The sequence below is a fragment of the Xyrauchen texanus genome, chromosome 6, assembly GCF_025860055.1.
Source record: "Xyrauchen texanus isolate HMW12.3.18 chromosome 6, RBS_HiC_50CHRs, whole genome shotgun sequence".
Classification (NCBI taxonomy): domain Eukaryota; kingdom Metazoa; phylum Chordata; class Actinopteri; order Cypriniformes; family Catostomidae; genus Xyrauchen; species Xyrauchen texanus.
The window spans coordinates 4,098,081-4,113,123 of record NC_068281.1 but is presented as its reverse complement, the minus strand read 5'-3'; the positions used below and the strand labels follow the sequence as shown (position 1 = coordinate 4,113,123).

Genomic DNA, 15,043 nt, shown 5'->3' with positions numbered 1-15,043 from the left:
ATGAAACCGAGCATCTCCTGAGCTATACAAGAGCATCCACCGAGCAATACAATCATATAGACGCATTAAGTTGCTTCCATTTTTTAGTCTTAAGATTTGTACTAGAAAATCAAAAAAAATTCATAATAATCACGAAGTGTTATTTGGTTCCATTCACTGGCTAGCTCTCTGCTGCATCATTGAGATGCACTGGCCGATACAATTACATTGGCTTTATTAATAAATCCAAGAATGAATCTGCCTGGTGCAGATGAATGAAAAAGTCAGAAAGTGGCTTGAGAGGCACTGTGTGGGAGTTTAAATTAAAATGAACAGTGATGCCATCGAGATAAAATTAATGAACTGTCTGGATATTACTTGGGACATTTGTAATATTACTGACTACGAACAGGCTGAGATGATTTGTGATTAACAAAAGTAAATTCAAGGAAAAGAAAAAATGCCAAGGAGCATCTTATGCGGAAGACGTTTTGATCGAAGCACCTGGCGTGCGTGTAAATTCTCCTCCTCCTTCACATCTGACAGAACAGTTTTAATTCATGTTTACCTTTGCGGTTTAAATAAACCATACTTGTTACATACTTTAACAGTGCATTTTGAATTATTTGGATTTATTCTGAAAATATCAATTAATCAAGTTTCAACAATATAACAACATGTGATGCTCCTTGGCTTCCTCGCTCAAGTGTCATCCGTCAAGCTTCCCACATCTTCGATCCTCGCCTCCTCACTGTGCTTTTAAATTGATACGTCAATAGAAGAATTGATGTCCTTCAAGATGGCAGATTTTGATCAGTTTCTGAAAGGAATGAAGGAAGTAAGGAAGGAAGGAAGAAGGGTGAAAAGAAGGGAAAAGTAAGAAGGGAGGAGGGAGGAAAGAAGAGAACATTTTAAATTAATAAGAGACGATTGCAGGAAGGAAAGAAGGAAAGAAGGAGGGAAATGAAGAAAGGATTTCAGGAAATAAAATGTTCTTTCTGTAAACATGTTGACTATTTGTGTGGCTTTATGTGGAACACAAATGCAGTTTTGCAGGAACGTGAGTAGTCGGGAAGAAAATCACTGCGGGCAGAGTGTGGGTGAATATGGAGTAAAATTAAGTGAGAGTGTTCGTGTGCAGAATAGAAACTTGCGGGAAAGGGATGGAAAAACCAGTCCCGTGCAGACTTCTAGAAGGAAGGGAGGGAAAAGTAGGAAGGAAAATAGGAAATAAGAAAAGAAGTGAAAGGAATTAGGAACGATGCCATAAAGGGAAAAGAAGGAAGGAAGTAGATAAAGGAAGGGAGGGAGGGAGGGGAAAGTAGGAAGGACTGAGGGAGGAAATAAGCAAAGAAGTTATAGAAATAAGTGACAAAGGCAGGAATGGAAAACAGGAAAAAACATATGGGGGTTTGCAGGAACGGGAGCAGTCGGGAAGAAAACAACTGTGGGCAGAGAGCGTGTGAATATGGAGTAAAAATCAGTGGGAGCATTCGTGTGCGGAATAGAAACTTCAGAGAGAGGGATGGAAAAACCAAAGGCAGAAAGGAAAAAGAAAGAAGGAAGAAAGGAAGGAAGGAAGCAAGGAAGGGAAAAGTGAAAGAAATTAGGGATGAAGGCAGGATGATAAAAGAAGGAAGGAAGAAGAAAGATAAAGGAAGGAAGGAATGAAGGAATCGAAAAGTAGGAACGAATGATGGAGCGAATAAGCAAAGAAGTGAAAGGAATAAGGGACAAACGTATTAAGGGTTTAAGAAGTTAGGAAGGAAGGAAAAGAAGGAAGGAAGGAAGGCAGGCAGGCAGGAAGGATGGAAGGAAAGAAGGAAGGATGGAAGGAAGGGAGGGAGGCAGGAAGGAAGGAAGGAAATAAGCAAAGAAGTTAAAGGAATAAGGAAGGAAGGAAGGGAACGGTATAAAGAAAGGAAGAATTGACAAAGGAAGAAAAGGAAAATAAGGAGGGAAAAGGAAAGAGTATCATGTAAGTAGATTTTGTACTGCCTGCATTAAATCCCTATGTAGGGGTCTAGATGTTCTACAGAAATAAAAAAGAGAACAAGAGGGAGAATGAGGATGATTATTTTAATGATGGTGTTGATCAGAGAAAACACATTCAAAGGATATGGAACATAAGCTGACCCTCGTACCTGTTTATTTACTTTCTCTTCTTTTCCCAGGTGCTGGTCCTCTCTTTCTCTCTCATTCTGATCCCAAGCCTCCAGCCCATCTCCCACAGGAGAGCCACTGACCATGCGGACTTCAGCACTGCCAAAGGTTAGTACAGCTCACAGGTAAGCTGAAAGAGGTCTTAAAGGAACAACATCTCAGAGTGTTGCAGCACATCCAGACATTTACGATGACCTAGCTGGTAAAACCACCCAAGATCCATTTTTTTGTGTATATTTATGCATAAGAGAGCTTGTGGGCGAACATTTAACATTGATTCTATGTACATATAAATGAAAGATTTTACTGCTGACATTGCTCAAGGCCTAGCTGAATCTGAAAACAATCGCCTGGAGCCCAGAGACTAAGCACACTGAATATGCAACTGTGAGTCACTAATGCCCAAACTAGAAGTGAATCATTACAAGGTCTGTTTCACCCTCCCATCTCTTCTACAGTTCAGTCAAGGTCACTGCGATCTGTGATGGAGGTGTACAGCATGCAGGCCGGCTTCTCTGTGGAAAGGGATGCTGACATGTCCTCTTCCCTTCGTGCAAAACTTCGGCTCAGACCTGAGTATGCCGACATGGACCTCCTGCTTAACAACCATAGCCACGGAGACCACGAGCATCACAACGGCGACCCCATAGCAGGTCACGCAGCCACACTGAACTGGATAACGCACCCAGAGAAAGGACTGCATCATCATAAAGACAGGAAGGAATAGGCGGGATTGACTATCGGCAAAAGGCTGGTCATGTTGCAACTTATTCTGGCCAAGAACTGCCCACTTAAACAGGACGAGACTGTCTGACCGACATGTAAAGTGACCAGTCACAGTTCATTTTGTTTTATGCTTTTTAGGGGCGGGTTTATCTGGAATAGATTATACCACAATAAAAGACTGGCGTGTAAAAAGGAATAATTCAAACAATGGCGCAGCAGTCTCCCCATAATGTTACAGAGAACGCTGAAAAAAATAGCAGAAAATATGCGTAGACCTGGTGGTCAGAAATCATGTCCTTTAAAAGTACTGATTATTTTGCAGCCATTATTCAGAAAAAAACTCAGTTTTGCCTCTAAAGCCAAATTTATGCAATGGAAGAAGTCAAACTTTCTTTCTCCTGAAAAAACTAGAGGCAAAATAATTTGAATATGTGTGGTGTTGTTGTGGAAATAAATAAAGAACATGACTTCCAAACTGCACCAACAATTCGTTTTAACCAATCATCAATGCTCTTCCACTAGCCAAGTTCTCCACGGTCAAGATTTTCAAGAATGTGGGCGAACAGCAAAACGAACCTTAGCGCAACAAAAAACATGTTTCATTGTTCGCCAAGTAAGTACAAATTAGTTTTAACTTGACAAGCTTTGGTAAATCCAATGATTAAGTGGCCATTGTATCACTCTAGTAGCCAATTTTTAAACAGTTTAGTTTTGAGGCAGACTGATAAAAACAATTAAAAAAAAACCCTGTGCACTTTAGTTCTGGAAGTTGGGTAAGCCCAGCCAATGGGTTCAGAGCTTGCTGTTTTGTGTGCAAAATGCATGTGACGGTAAGTGAACAGACTTCGAGCGGGCGGCAGGCGTGCGATCTGAGGGTGAGACTAGCAAACAGATGTATCAACAAGGTTGCGCCAAATCTTAGATGGATTTTGGCCTGCGTTTTAAGCCTTAGGGAAGAGATTAATCATTCAGAATTGGCCCAACGCTGTACATCGCAACAAGAGGAAAATTCCTGCCAAGCATTTTGCTGGTCACTCTGCCAAGATCACTTTTGCCTCAGCTGTTTGATGATCTCGTTTGATGAATAGACAGCAAATCTCATTTGTGGAAAATCAAGCAACTGCATGTAGCCACAGCAACTCTGGTCACTAAATGTTAGCTCTTGCATTTGCCAAACCCAATATTCAGTTCTCAGTCTCAGCATAGACAACCCGATCAGACCAATTTCAGCTCATATATGAGGTCCAACATGTCCTCGCAAAAACTTCATGTTGCAGATCCTTTTGTGTTAATACTGCAATAAACTTGACTCGAGAGGTCTCTGAATTAGTGTTTGATTGTAATCGTATTCTATAACTCATTCTGTTCAGTGCGCAGAACTCTCTAAAGCACTGTGACTCACGGTCAAGCATGGTTCTTGAATTCTAAACAACGATTTTTGTGTCTCCATACAGTAGATTCACGATCTGATCTGATTATTATTTACAACAAGTGGCTGCCAACTATTTATGGTTGCATAAATAACCAGAAAAGAAAGCTGCAGTTTGTTCTCAGAGGCATTTAATCACTCTCAAGCTGTTGCTTGAAAATGGAAATATCTGTATAATTGGACCCGTGGAGTTACTGCACACGTTGACACTGTAAAATCAACAATGGTAAAGGGCATTTGTTGGTGTCAGTTTGTTAAAAAGCACCACTGCCTTTGCTCCAACGTGCATGCATGTTTCAAGTGCAGAAATGCATTTTTTATAAGCTTTAGAGGTGAAGATGAGGGCAGCAAGGAATAACAATTACCCCTGTTTCCGCCAGCTCAGGAGGTCAGTCCTTCTGCATCGAAACAAAGCACCACCGGCTTTCAGTCTACTTGGGTTCTACAAAATGCAGTGTAACCTTGATGAACATCTCTTCATCCCTGCGGGTTTCTTTAAGTTGTTATTTATCAACTAGTTATACCTTTGACATTTTGAAAAGCATAATTGAAACGAAATGCATTTACTTAATTACTGTACTTAAGTACACCTTTTGAGTAACAGTACTTTACTTGAGTATTATTTTTTCTGGAAACTGGTGACTATAACTTCACTACATTTGAAAAACAAATATCGTACTTTTCACTCCACTACAATTCTATCAAGTTCCTTGAGTTGAAAGTCGTCACTATGTAGCAGCTTTGAAAATCTTACATTTACATATCTTGAAATTATCTGAGATCTGAAAGTTTCAGTATGAAGTATGGTCGGTCAAATTATTTTGTATGGATTTCCCCACCTTGTGGATACACCGCTATCGCATGGGTAAGGATCAACAAGTTAGTTAGCATGCAAAAGCATGAATTCCAATGTAAATGAGCTTAAGAGTTAAATAAGTTAATATCTTGTAATTTTATAGTTTTTATCTTTGTTGTTGTTACCTTGCATAATTACTACAGTCATGTGTAGAGCTGCACGATTAAATCACGATCTCGATTCAAACACCCACTCGATCTCTTTCCTAAATGATAACGATTCGCCTGTCTATAAAACCTTTGCCAAAAATCATTCCGGAACATTCAAATCTGCGTTGGTGCTGCCGCTGAGCCAGAGAGAGCATTTATCATATATAGGTATGAAACCTATACCTTCATAAACAGTCTTTTCTAGTCCTGGACTTACAGCCAAAGTGCACGGTCATGTCTGTATTTACAGCAATTTCACCATCCGCTTGATTTTAATGTGCATGAATGTATACACATAGATGTGTGCACACCGCCAGAGCTGTGTGAGAACACTACCATGCTGCTGCTTTTGTGGGGGTGGGTAGGAGTGTTAAATAAAAACAATTAAGATGATTATGGCTGTCTTTTTTGTCAATTCAGTTGATTCATTTCTATAGCTAGTCAGTGTATTCAGTAGGTTGCTTCAGAGGCATAAGGTATTGTAAGTATTACATACAACAATGCAACTATAATAAAACAATGCATTGACATAAAAAAGGAAATTTACTTTTGATACTTAAGTACTTTTAAAACCAAGTACTTCTGTACTTTTACTTAAGTAAAAATCTATCTTTACAACTTTCACTTGTAATGGAGTAATATTTGACCAGTAGTATCTATACTTTCACTCAAGTAATGGAGTTGTGTACTTTGTCCACCTCTGATTGAGTATATATAATTTTACTAAGGAATAGCTCTGAAAAACCCCCATAGCTAATTTTTCAGGGGTTCAGAAAGAGTTGAGAACAGGGTTTTTTTTCTCAAGGTAAATGGCTTTAGAAGAATCTCAAAAAGATAGAAGATGCTAAGCCACTTCAATATTTTGTATTTATTGTTTTCTGAATGTCGATTCATTTCAGTTGTAAATAAATTACCTCTGGTATTGTGTGTAAATGCTGTGTGGGTACTGCTTCATACCAGTCGTGGTAAAATAAAATGCCAGTGAGATTTGAAAAGCCTCTTGTTAATAATGGCTCGGCAGATCACATTCACAATGTGCAATACATTGATAAATGTTTATTTGTGAAAAGGGCTCCATTTATGGCCTTATTTGAGCTTTTAAAATGAGTTTTTAGAGATAATTGCATTATTTAGGTTACATATTATAATACAAATTAATCAATTTGCTGAAAATTAAATCCGATGAGTCATAGCTTGATATTTGGCCAACTGATAAGTGAAGATATTGGCTTGATTTAATGGTGAAATCAAAGTTTAATCTAGAACGGAGCTACGAGTCATTTATTCATCAGTATATTAGACACAAAGAACTAGCAACTAATTTGGTGTTCCTTAGTGCAGTCTCTCTTAATAAAAGCTTTATAATCAGAACTACATGGCTTCTCTTAGCTTAATTCAGTGTATTGATTTTGGAAATCACTATAAAAATGGTTTGTCAGGTTACCTAAAAATAATGTATTTTCAAGTTAAAGATATTATTTGTTTTGACTAATCAATTTCAAGTGATCTTAGAGGATCCAATATTGGGACATTTCTACAAAAACTAGATTTTTTAGAAGACAAAGAATTTCCAAATAGAAATGGAAGTGGAGCGTAGTTCTAGCGGGAAGACTAGCAGCTGTACATCATCACATCATTAGCTGGGTAATTCCCAGCCAATCGCATGTAAGCCATTGCTTTATAAGTCTGCTCACAATCTATCACATTGCTGTTTCAGTGTGCTAACACGGCAACCTCCTCCAACCCACCACCACCAGTTGAGCCCTGTCCCGCACGGGGGTAGGCTTCTCGCCCCTGCCTCCTACTCCAGCAGGACATGATGGTTCCGGGGTACAACTCCCTTTGACTGCCAGACGGGGCCTACGCCAAAGAGAGAGACATTACTTCTGTTTACATTTATCAAATAAATGTCACATCTATTTGATAATTTAATTACATCATGTGGCGCATGACTAAATACGTTAAAAATCATTGAAATGCTAAACATTTTTAATGCATGGATGAGTTCAGGGCTATATTCAAATAGAAACAAAGAGTGAAATTTACTTAAAACAGAGTATTGCAATTCAAACTTGTCTGAATAAATTCACAAAGAATTGTAGACGTTTTTGAAATTATGGTCTCTTAAATTTACTATAAAACTGTTTCCTAGGTTTTTTTAAATAAACCCCACAAATTTTATTCAGTGCAGGATTCCAACATGAAAAGAAAACTGGATCCTTTACGACACATATTTCCCAGCATGACTTTAATACAAATATATATATTATATATTATATACATATAAATAAAATTGTGTTGAACATCAATAAGATTTTAAAGAATCTTTTAGAAAATAGCTCAAATTCCTATAGCGGTCACGTATTGTGTGTAGTGCATGTGACATAACCACCACCCATTAAGAGGCGACTCCTGGCGCCTAAAGATAGAGGGCAGGAGGAAACAGGTGACCACAGAGCAGGGACAGTGTCAGGAGGCCTGGGAGGCTGAGCCAAGGGAACTGGAGCTGTAAGAGGCTCAAGGGGCAGAGCCAAAGGGAGCAGAGCCGTGAGAGGCTTGAGGGGTGGAGCCAGGGAACTTGGTGTCGGGAGAGTAGCCGATGCTCTAAGGGCCAGAGTGACGCCGAAGGTTCGGTGGACCGAGGTGGAGCCAGAGGGATGAGGGACCTGGTGACGCCGATAGGGGAACCGGCTGATCATAGGGAGGAGGAGGGGCTAGGGTGCTGGCGGAACCAGCAACACTGAGGGTCTGGATGGAATCAGTGGAGGATGAAGGTTAGTCAGGGTGGGAATCAATTCAAGGACTGTAAGCTCCATGAGAGCTGGTTCTGGGATGGGCGGGGCTACAGGCACTGGGACGGGACAGGGCAACAGGCATTGGCGTTATCTCGATAACCATGGCAGGTTTTGAGGAAGGAGCATGGAAGGCTGGGGAGGAGATACAAAGTCCTCATCCTCCACAGCCACAGTGAAAGGTGAGCCGCTATGTTGCAGAGCCACCTCCACGAATTTGAGCTGCATCCAGTGAGGATTCGCTGGAGGCATTAGCTCCTTAGTGCACTATTAAGACCAGCCCTGAAGAAAACAACAAGAGTGATCTCCATAGTGCACCAAATTCACCAGCTGGAGAAAATCACGCACGTGATCCTCAACTGGCCGGTCCTCTTGTTCGAGGAGGAGGATTCTCACTGCAGGTATATATCTTGTTGGTCAGTTCTTCTGTCACGTGTTGCATGTAGAGATGAGACGATGGATCAATTTGCAGGATTTAATGACGATGATGGTAATACCAACATGGATAACACAAGGAACACCATAAACCCTCCAGTTTTATTCATTTCAGGGTATTTATACACAAAAGGAACTAATGAGGGAATGGAAGACAGGTGAGGATGATGAGGAACAGAAGGAAGTGATGAGGGCAGTGAATTCTGGGAGATGTAGTCCAGGGGAAAGCTTCAAAATTAGAGTCCTAGGAAAAACATTAGGGAGACAGGCAGTGACAATCAGTTTATCCATTAAGATATTACTGGAGTATTCCAAATCAAACCAATTGGGATCTTGGGTTCTGTGCATATCATGACTAAATCTAGTCTATGATGGAGTGCCATCTCCATCACAGTATTTTACTGTGTTCCATTTTGCAATATTTATTGGGGTTTAATTGTGCAAACGTTTTTATCCGTCCTATTCATTGGTGTTTTTTACTCTCCTTTTAACTCATTCTAATGTATTAATTCAAAGATTTTGTATTTAAGAATGGGGAGGCGAGAGTTCATTTTTTTTTAACTAATAGTTTGTTCAAATTAGCAAAGGCAGGAAAATTGTGTATGGAAACCAGCCTCCACTAGGGGATAGGAATAAAGATGGATGACAAGTGTTTGAGCACATGGACAAGGTTATGCCAGCACTGCTTGAGTGCAAATATACCCCAGCCTCAATTGTTTAAGGAGAGGAGTAGGTACTGCTGTTAGTACACTCAATCCCTGCCTAAATATCTCACAGACTGTGCAGTCAAAGGAAGCTGTCCTGAAATGAACTCAATTAACACATCTGCAACCAAGAAAAGTTAATCGACCCCAAACCTTGAGCATGATCAGTCGATGTGTCCATGGACCCTAGAGCGAAGTAGTTTGTTCTGTATTAAAGAAGCTCCTCTCAAAGAACAGGGTTGAGAGGAAGGACACGACATTCACCACAGACTGTACGACTGACTGCTCTCTCTCTCTCTCTCTCTCTCTCTCTCTCTCTCTCTCTCCCTCTCTCTAGCTCTCTCTTTTTCTCTGATCTCTCGCCAGTTCCTACCTCTCTCTCTAGTTCCATGTTCCCTTTGCATACCAATAAGCACAATTTAAACTTATGAGAATGCTGACCCATTTTCGAATGTTGACCATCAAACTCCACAGAACTCGCTGAAGTGTGAAATGTGCATTAATAGATGCTTGACTGGGGTTTTTTTCTCATAAGTTTTTATTTATTTATTTATTTTTAAACCATAATGCATAGTCCCTGCACATCCTTGCACATAAGTGGACCTCCAGCTCAAGCTCCAAAAAGGACAAAAAGCACCATAAAGATATCATAAAAGTAGTCTATGTATATTCCAAGTCTTCTGAAGACACACTATAGCTTTCTGTGAGGCCCAGACTGAAATTAAAGCCGTTATAATGTGATCAACACCCCTCAAGTCTTCACACTTTTGGTCAATTTGTTACAATGAAATATTACTATGCTATACACTATGCACTTACAAAATATACTATGCGCTCAGCCATGTAGTATATGAATTGTGGTAGTGTAATAGAAGTGTATTATCGTCCCAAATGGAACACTTAATGTTTTTTACTACACGGAAGCGTTCGCCGTTTAACAGCTGATGGAAGTGACGTTTCAAACGCATGTGATGTGTTGCCGCCGTACATATTCACATTTTCAGATTGGGGTGATGGTAACGAATCCACTGAAGTTTCACTAGCTGTACATTCTTCATTTTTTACAACTGTGTTGTCAGACCAGCAACGCAGCCAGGTAACTCTGCCCCATCAAGCCTTGTGCACTGAGTGCATGAAGTGTCCAACATTTCACACTCCATATTGGCGTTTGAAAAATGCTTCATCCGGTTACTTAAACTACACTTCTTTTTGCTGCATTTTCAGTGTAAACATATTACTCGCACTACTTACACTACAAAATGCCATTGAATAGTGTAGAAGTGTGTCCCGTTAGGTTTGACATCATTAGCACTGCTGGTTCTTGCGTATCACGAGACCAATCTTGGCACAGCAGGTTTAGGGGGGTAAAAACAGCACTAAATGAGACAAGACGGAAATAAGGGGCCGTTCTCACCAAACTTGTTTTGGCAACCATGCTGTTTTCAAATGTTTTCCTAGGCAAGCAAGTGCTAGATGGACGAGGGAGGGAACAAAGGGAGGGAAACAGAAATAATTAAAATGGGGGGGTACTTCTTGTAACAGTGTAGTACCCCCCCCCCCCCACCCAAAAAAAAAACACTGTAAAATTTAAAAGAGGGAAAAGGCCAACGCAGAGCGACAGTGAGAGAGAGAGAGAGAGAGAGAGAGATGAAAAAAAAAAACTTGCCAGTTCACCGATACACTGCATCTTGTTCCTCGGCCAATCCTCCACCCTCTATCGGACGACAGCCGTGCCTCTCCGAGCGGATCAGAGGCAGTCCTCCGGCCCCTGGCGGACGGAATGCCCCGCCACGTTCTTGGGGAACAGAAGGGGTCTCTCTCGCCCCTGGCAGCGGTTCTCCCGCTCCAGGCGGTCGCCAGAGAGCCCCTCCCCGCTCGCGGTCGGCGGTCTTAAACCCTGCTGTGTTTCAGCGGCCGGTAGGCGACTCCTGTGCCCCTGGCAGCGGCCCTGACCGCTCCAGGCGGTCGGTTAAGAGCCCCTTCTCCCCTCGTGGTCCGCGGCCTGACACAGCTGTTCAACAGAGAAACATTGTTTGCTAAATGTAGATGCATAGGGAAAGAACAAATGAATTAAAATTAAAAACATTTTTGAATGTTTGACCTATAAAAATATGAGGACTATGCATGCTGAGAATATTTTATTAAAAGATCACACACAGATGATTTTCAGGACAAACTGTTTTTTAGGACAAATTAATTCCTCTTGGAATAAGTCATCCCCCAAAATAAATAAACTGAGGTATCAAGTCAAGGGCGTAGATTTGGCATGAACGTCGGGGGGTTGCAGCATGAAGCATTTACCCATGTTTCCAATGATCATGGTATAAATAATGGGGGTAGAATTGTTTAGATTATTGAGGGGGTTACCTCCCCCCATCCCCCCTGGAATCTATGTATGCCCCTGTATCAAGTTAATACATTCAGATCTGTTCCAGTTACAATGCTTTAGTCAGAAAAGGCTTTTTCATGTGAACATTGATGAGTAATTCATTTTTTTTTATGTCCAAATTCATATCTTTGGAATGTATAACAGATTTGGGGAACTTTTATGTGGATGTTTGTATGTTCTCACAGAGATCAGGGCAAGTTGTCCCACGTTTTACCCTAGGGAGGTTTATTTTAATCAATTTCTGCTGACACAAAAAACCTGCAAGTGTCACCAGCAATTTCTATCCAATCTAACCTTTGAAATTGGCTTTGCTGGTGTAACCTGAAGTATTTAGATTGATTCAGTGATGTGAAATAATGTTTGTGACTTGAATAAAATCAGTTATTTAAAAGAGACCACATAAAGCAGATTTTTTTTAGGCATTTTTATTTTCAGTGCAGCTCACTGAAAACACATTAACCTTTTGTGACAACATGCCCCAGCAGGGTAAGTTGACACAACGGGAACGATGTTGATTATTAATACAATTTTGACATAAAAAAATACTATCTAAAGTAAATAAATAAACACTTTACAATAAGGTTGTATCCATTAAAACTAGTGTACAATAATTTTTTCAGCATTTATTAGTTTTGGTTCATGCTAATTTCAACAACTACTTTTACATTTTTTAATTAAAAGTTGTATGGGTTAACAATATTTAACACTTAATGAACTAACAATGAGCAAGTCTTTATGAATAAACATTAAACAACATTAATAAAAGGTTTAAAATATATAGTTCATTATAAGTTCATGATACATAGCGCATTACCTACTTTAAACACACACAAACACACAACACACACACACACACACACACACACACACACACACACACACACACACACACACACACACACACACATGTTCTGTTTCCATGTTTTTTGGGGACTTTCCATAGACATAATGGTTTTTATACTGTACAAACTCTATATTCTATCCCCTAAACCTAACCCTACCCCTAAACCTAACCCTCACAGAAAACTTTCTGCATTTTTACATTTTCAAAAAACATAATTTAGTATGATTTATAAGCTGTTTTCCTCATGGGGACCGACAAAATGTCCCCACAAGGTCAAACATTTCGGGTTTTACTATCCTTATGGGGACATTTGGTACCCACAAAGTGATAAATACACACACACACACACACACACACACACACACACACACGCGCGCGCTCGACAAACATGAAACAAATCAAGCAAAGATCTTAAAGACATAAAATAGGCTTTTTTATTTTAGCATTTTTAAGGTTAAATATCGTATCTATTTTTGGAATGCATCAATTTTGAAATATGTGATTGAAACCAGCATAGTTTGTTTACCACTAGAAAACAAGCATTTGGGCATCAGTTAGTCTACTAATTCAAAACCTTAGTAATTCATGAAATACATCACTTGTGACAACTTCCCCATGTGACACAATAGCCCCAGTTTCCCCCATATAAGCTCTGCGAGCGCTCCACAAGCACATTTAAAGGCAGAGACAGTCAGCGGAGAAAGAAACAGCACAACCGGTGCCAGATGTACGCAGCGCAATCTATTTTTCATAGTTTAAACAGCGCACAGAAGTATATTACATCGCAAGATGCAACACTAGGATGCATGTAAAGAAGACTCGCGTTGCGTATATGGGATATTAAAGAAATCAGTACTGGTAAACATCGTGTGTGGGTGCGTAAAGCTGCGCCATGCAGGGGAACGGGAGCGCGTTGTCACCGGGTTTGGCGGCGTGCGGACCGGCGTTAGATGACGGCGATGCCCTGTGGAACCGGACCGCGGGATCTCTACAGAACCTCTCCCTGCGGTGCTGGCTGCAACTGCTCTCCAAAGAGTCCGCGCCGGAGCTCTACGGCGACAGCTCGAGCATGGCCATGCGCTTTGTGATCGCGCTTGTCTACCTGATCGTGTGCGCGCTGGGGCTAGTCGGGAACCTTTTGGCTCTGTATCTGCTCCAGTCGCGCCATAGACTCAAGCAGTCCTCTATCAATTGCTTCGTCATGAGTTTGGCTGTAACCGACCTGCAGTTTGTCCTGACTCTGCCTTTCTGGGCCGTGGATACCGCTTTGGATTTCCGATGGCCTTTTGGAAAGGTGATGTGCAAGATCATCAGCTCGGTGACGACTATGAACATGTACGCCAGTGTTTTCTTCCTCACGGCCATGAGTGTGGCACGCTACTGTTCCCTGTCCTCTTCCCTACGGATGCAAAGTCCCAAAACGGCTTCGGTTGAGGTGAAATGGGCCAGTTTGGGTATCTGGGTCGTGTCCGTGGTGGCCACCACCCCCCACGCGGTCTACTCCACCACGGCGCAGTTGTCTGATGACGAGCTGTGCCTGGTGCGCTTTTCGGACTCTGGAAGCTGGGATCCACAGATGCTCTTGGGTCTCTATCAGACCCAAAAGGTCCTTTTGGGGTTCGTGATTCCTCTGGTCATCATCTGCGTTTGTTATCTCCTCCTGTTGCGCTTCGTTCTGCGGCGGCGTGTCAGCGGCATTCCAGGGTCGGACAGTGAGAGAGGGCGCCACAAGCGCCGCTCCAAAGTCACTAAATCCGTCACCATTGTGGTACTGTCGTTTTTCCTGTGCTGGCTGCCCAACCAGGCGCTGACGCTTTGGGGAGTGCTAATCAAATTCGATTTGGTGCCCTTCAGCAACGCGTTCTATAACGCGCAGGCCTATGCGTTCCCCATCACAGTATGCCTGGCGCACACGAACAGCTGCCTGAACCCGGTGCTGTACTGTTTGATCCGGCAGGAGTACCGCACTGGACTTAAGAAACTCTTGTTTAGGGCCACTCCATCCATTCATAACCTGGCCAAGCTGGTGGACAGGAAGGTGGCAGAGGCTCCACCTGGAGTGGCCGTGGTGCAAATGGACATTGGGATGTGACAGAACCATTATAGAAAAAGGACCTTTACCAGTGTGGTGCCCAAAAGCTCATTTGAACTTCCTGAAACTTTTTCTTGAACATTGAGTTCCAAAAGTCCAAAAGACTACTAGAATGCATTGCATTTTTATTTTGGTATATATTTCTTTGTCATTGCGAAAATTATCAGCACACACATTTAAGTGGAAAAGTTAACTGAAAGTGAATTTAAACATTAAAGACTTTGCATTTGGTACATCCCATTGTTGCTTTAATATCAGCATGCACTCAAGCTGGTGTAAACTCCAAATATCATGCCAGTGCAAAACCTTATGTGAGAATGCTCCAAAGAGCATCTCATGTGCAGTAATTTAGCTTATTTGATTAGAAGGATTTTCTGAAAAAAAAAAAAAAAAAAAATAAAAATAGTGATTTTTTTTTTTTTTTTGCATGAGAAGCACAATTCTATAAGACATAAAGTATTATTTTTGGAATAAAATGTTTTTTT

At 41.2% G+C, this 15,043-nt stretch overlaps 2 protein-coding genes across 2 annotated transcripts in view; both read left to right on the top strand.

The window, feature by feature from the left end:
- Positions 1-6,273, top strand: part of LOC127644524 (cyclic AMP-responsive element-binding protein 3-like protein 3-B) — a 31,218-nt gene extending 24,945 nt beyond the window's left edge. Inside the window, exons 9-10 of the mRNA XM_052127719.1 lie at positions 2,154-2,250; positions 2,601-6,273. Coding sequence (XP_051983679.1) covers positions 2,154-2,250; positions 2,601-2,869 — 366 coding nt within the window. The 3' untranslated portion in view covers positions 2,870-6,273. The remainder of the gene's footprint in view (positions 1-2,153; positions 2,251-2,600) is intronic.
- Positions 6,274-13,171: 6,898 nt separating this feature from the next.
- Positions 13,172-14,783, top strand: LOC127644526 (relaxin-3 receptor 1-like). The gene has a single exon (XM_052127723.1). The coding sequence runs from the start codon at positions 13,359-13,361 to the stop codon at positions 14,556-14,558; it is 1,200 nt and encodes a 399-aa protein (XP_051983683.1). The 5' UTR covers positions 13,172-13,358; the 3' UTR covers positions 14,559-14,783.
- The last annotated feature ends 260 nt before the right edge of the window (positions 14,784-15,043 follow it).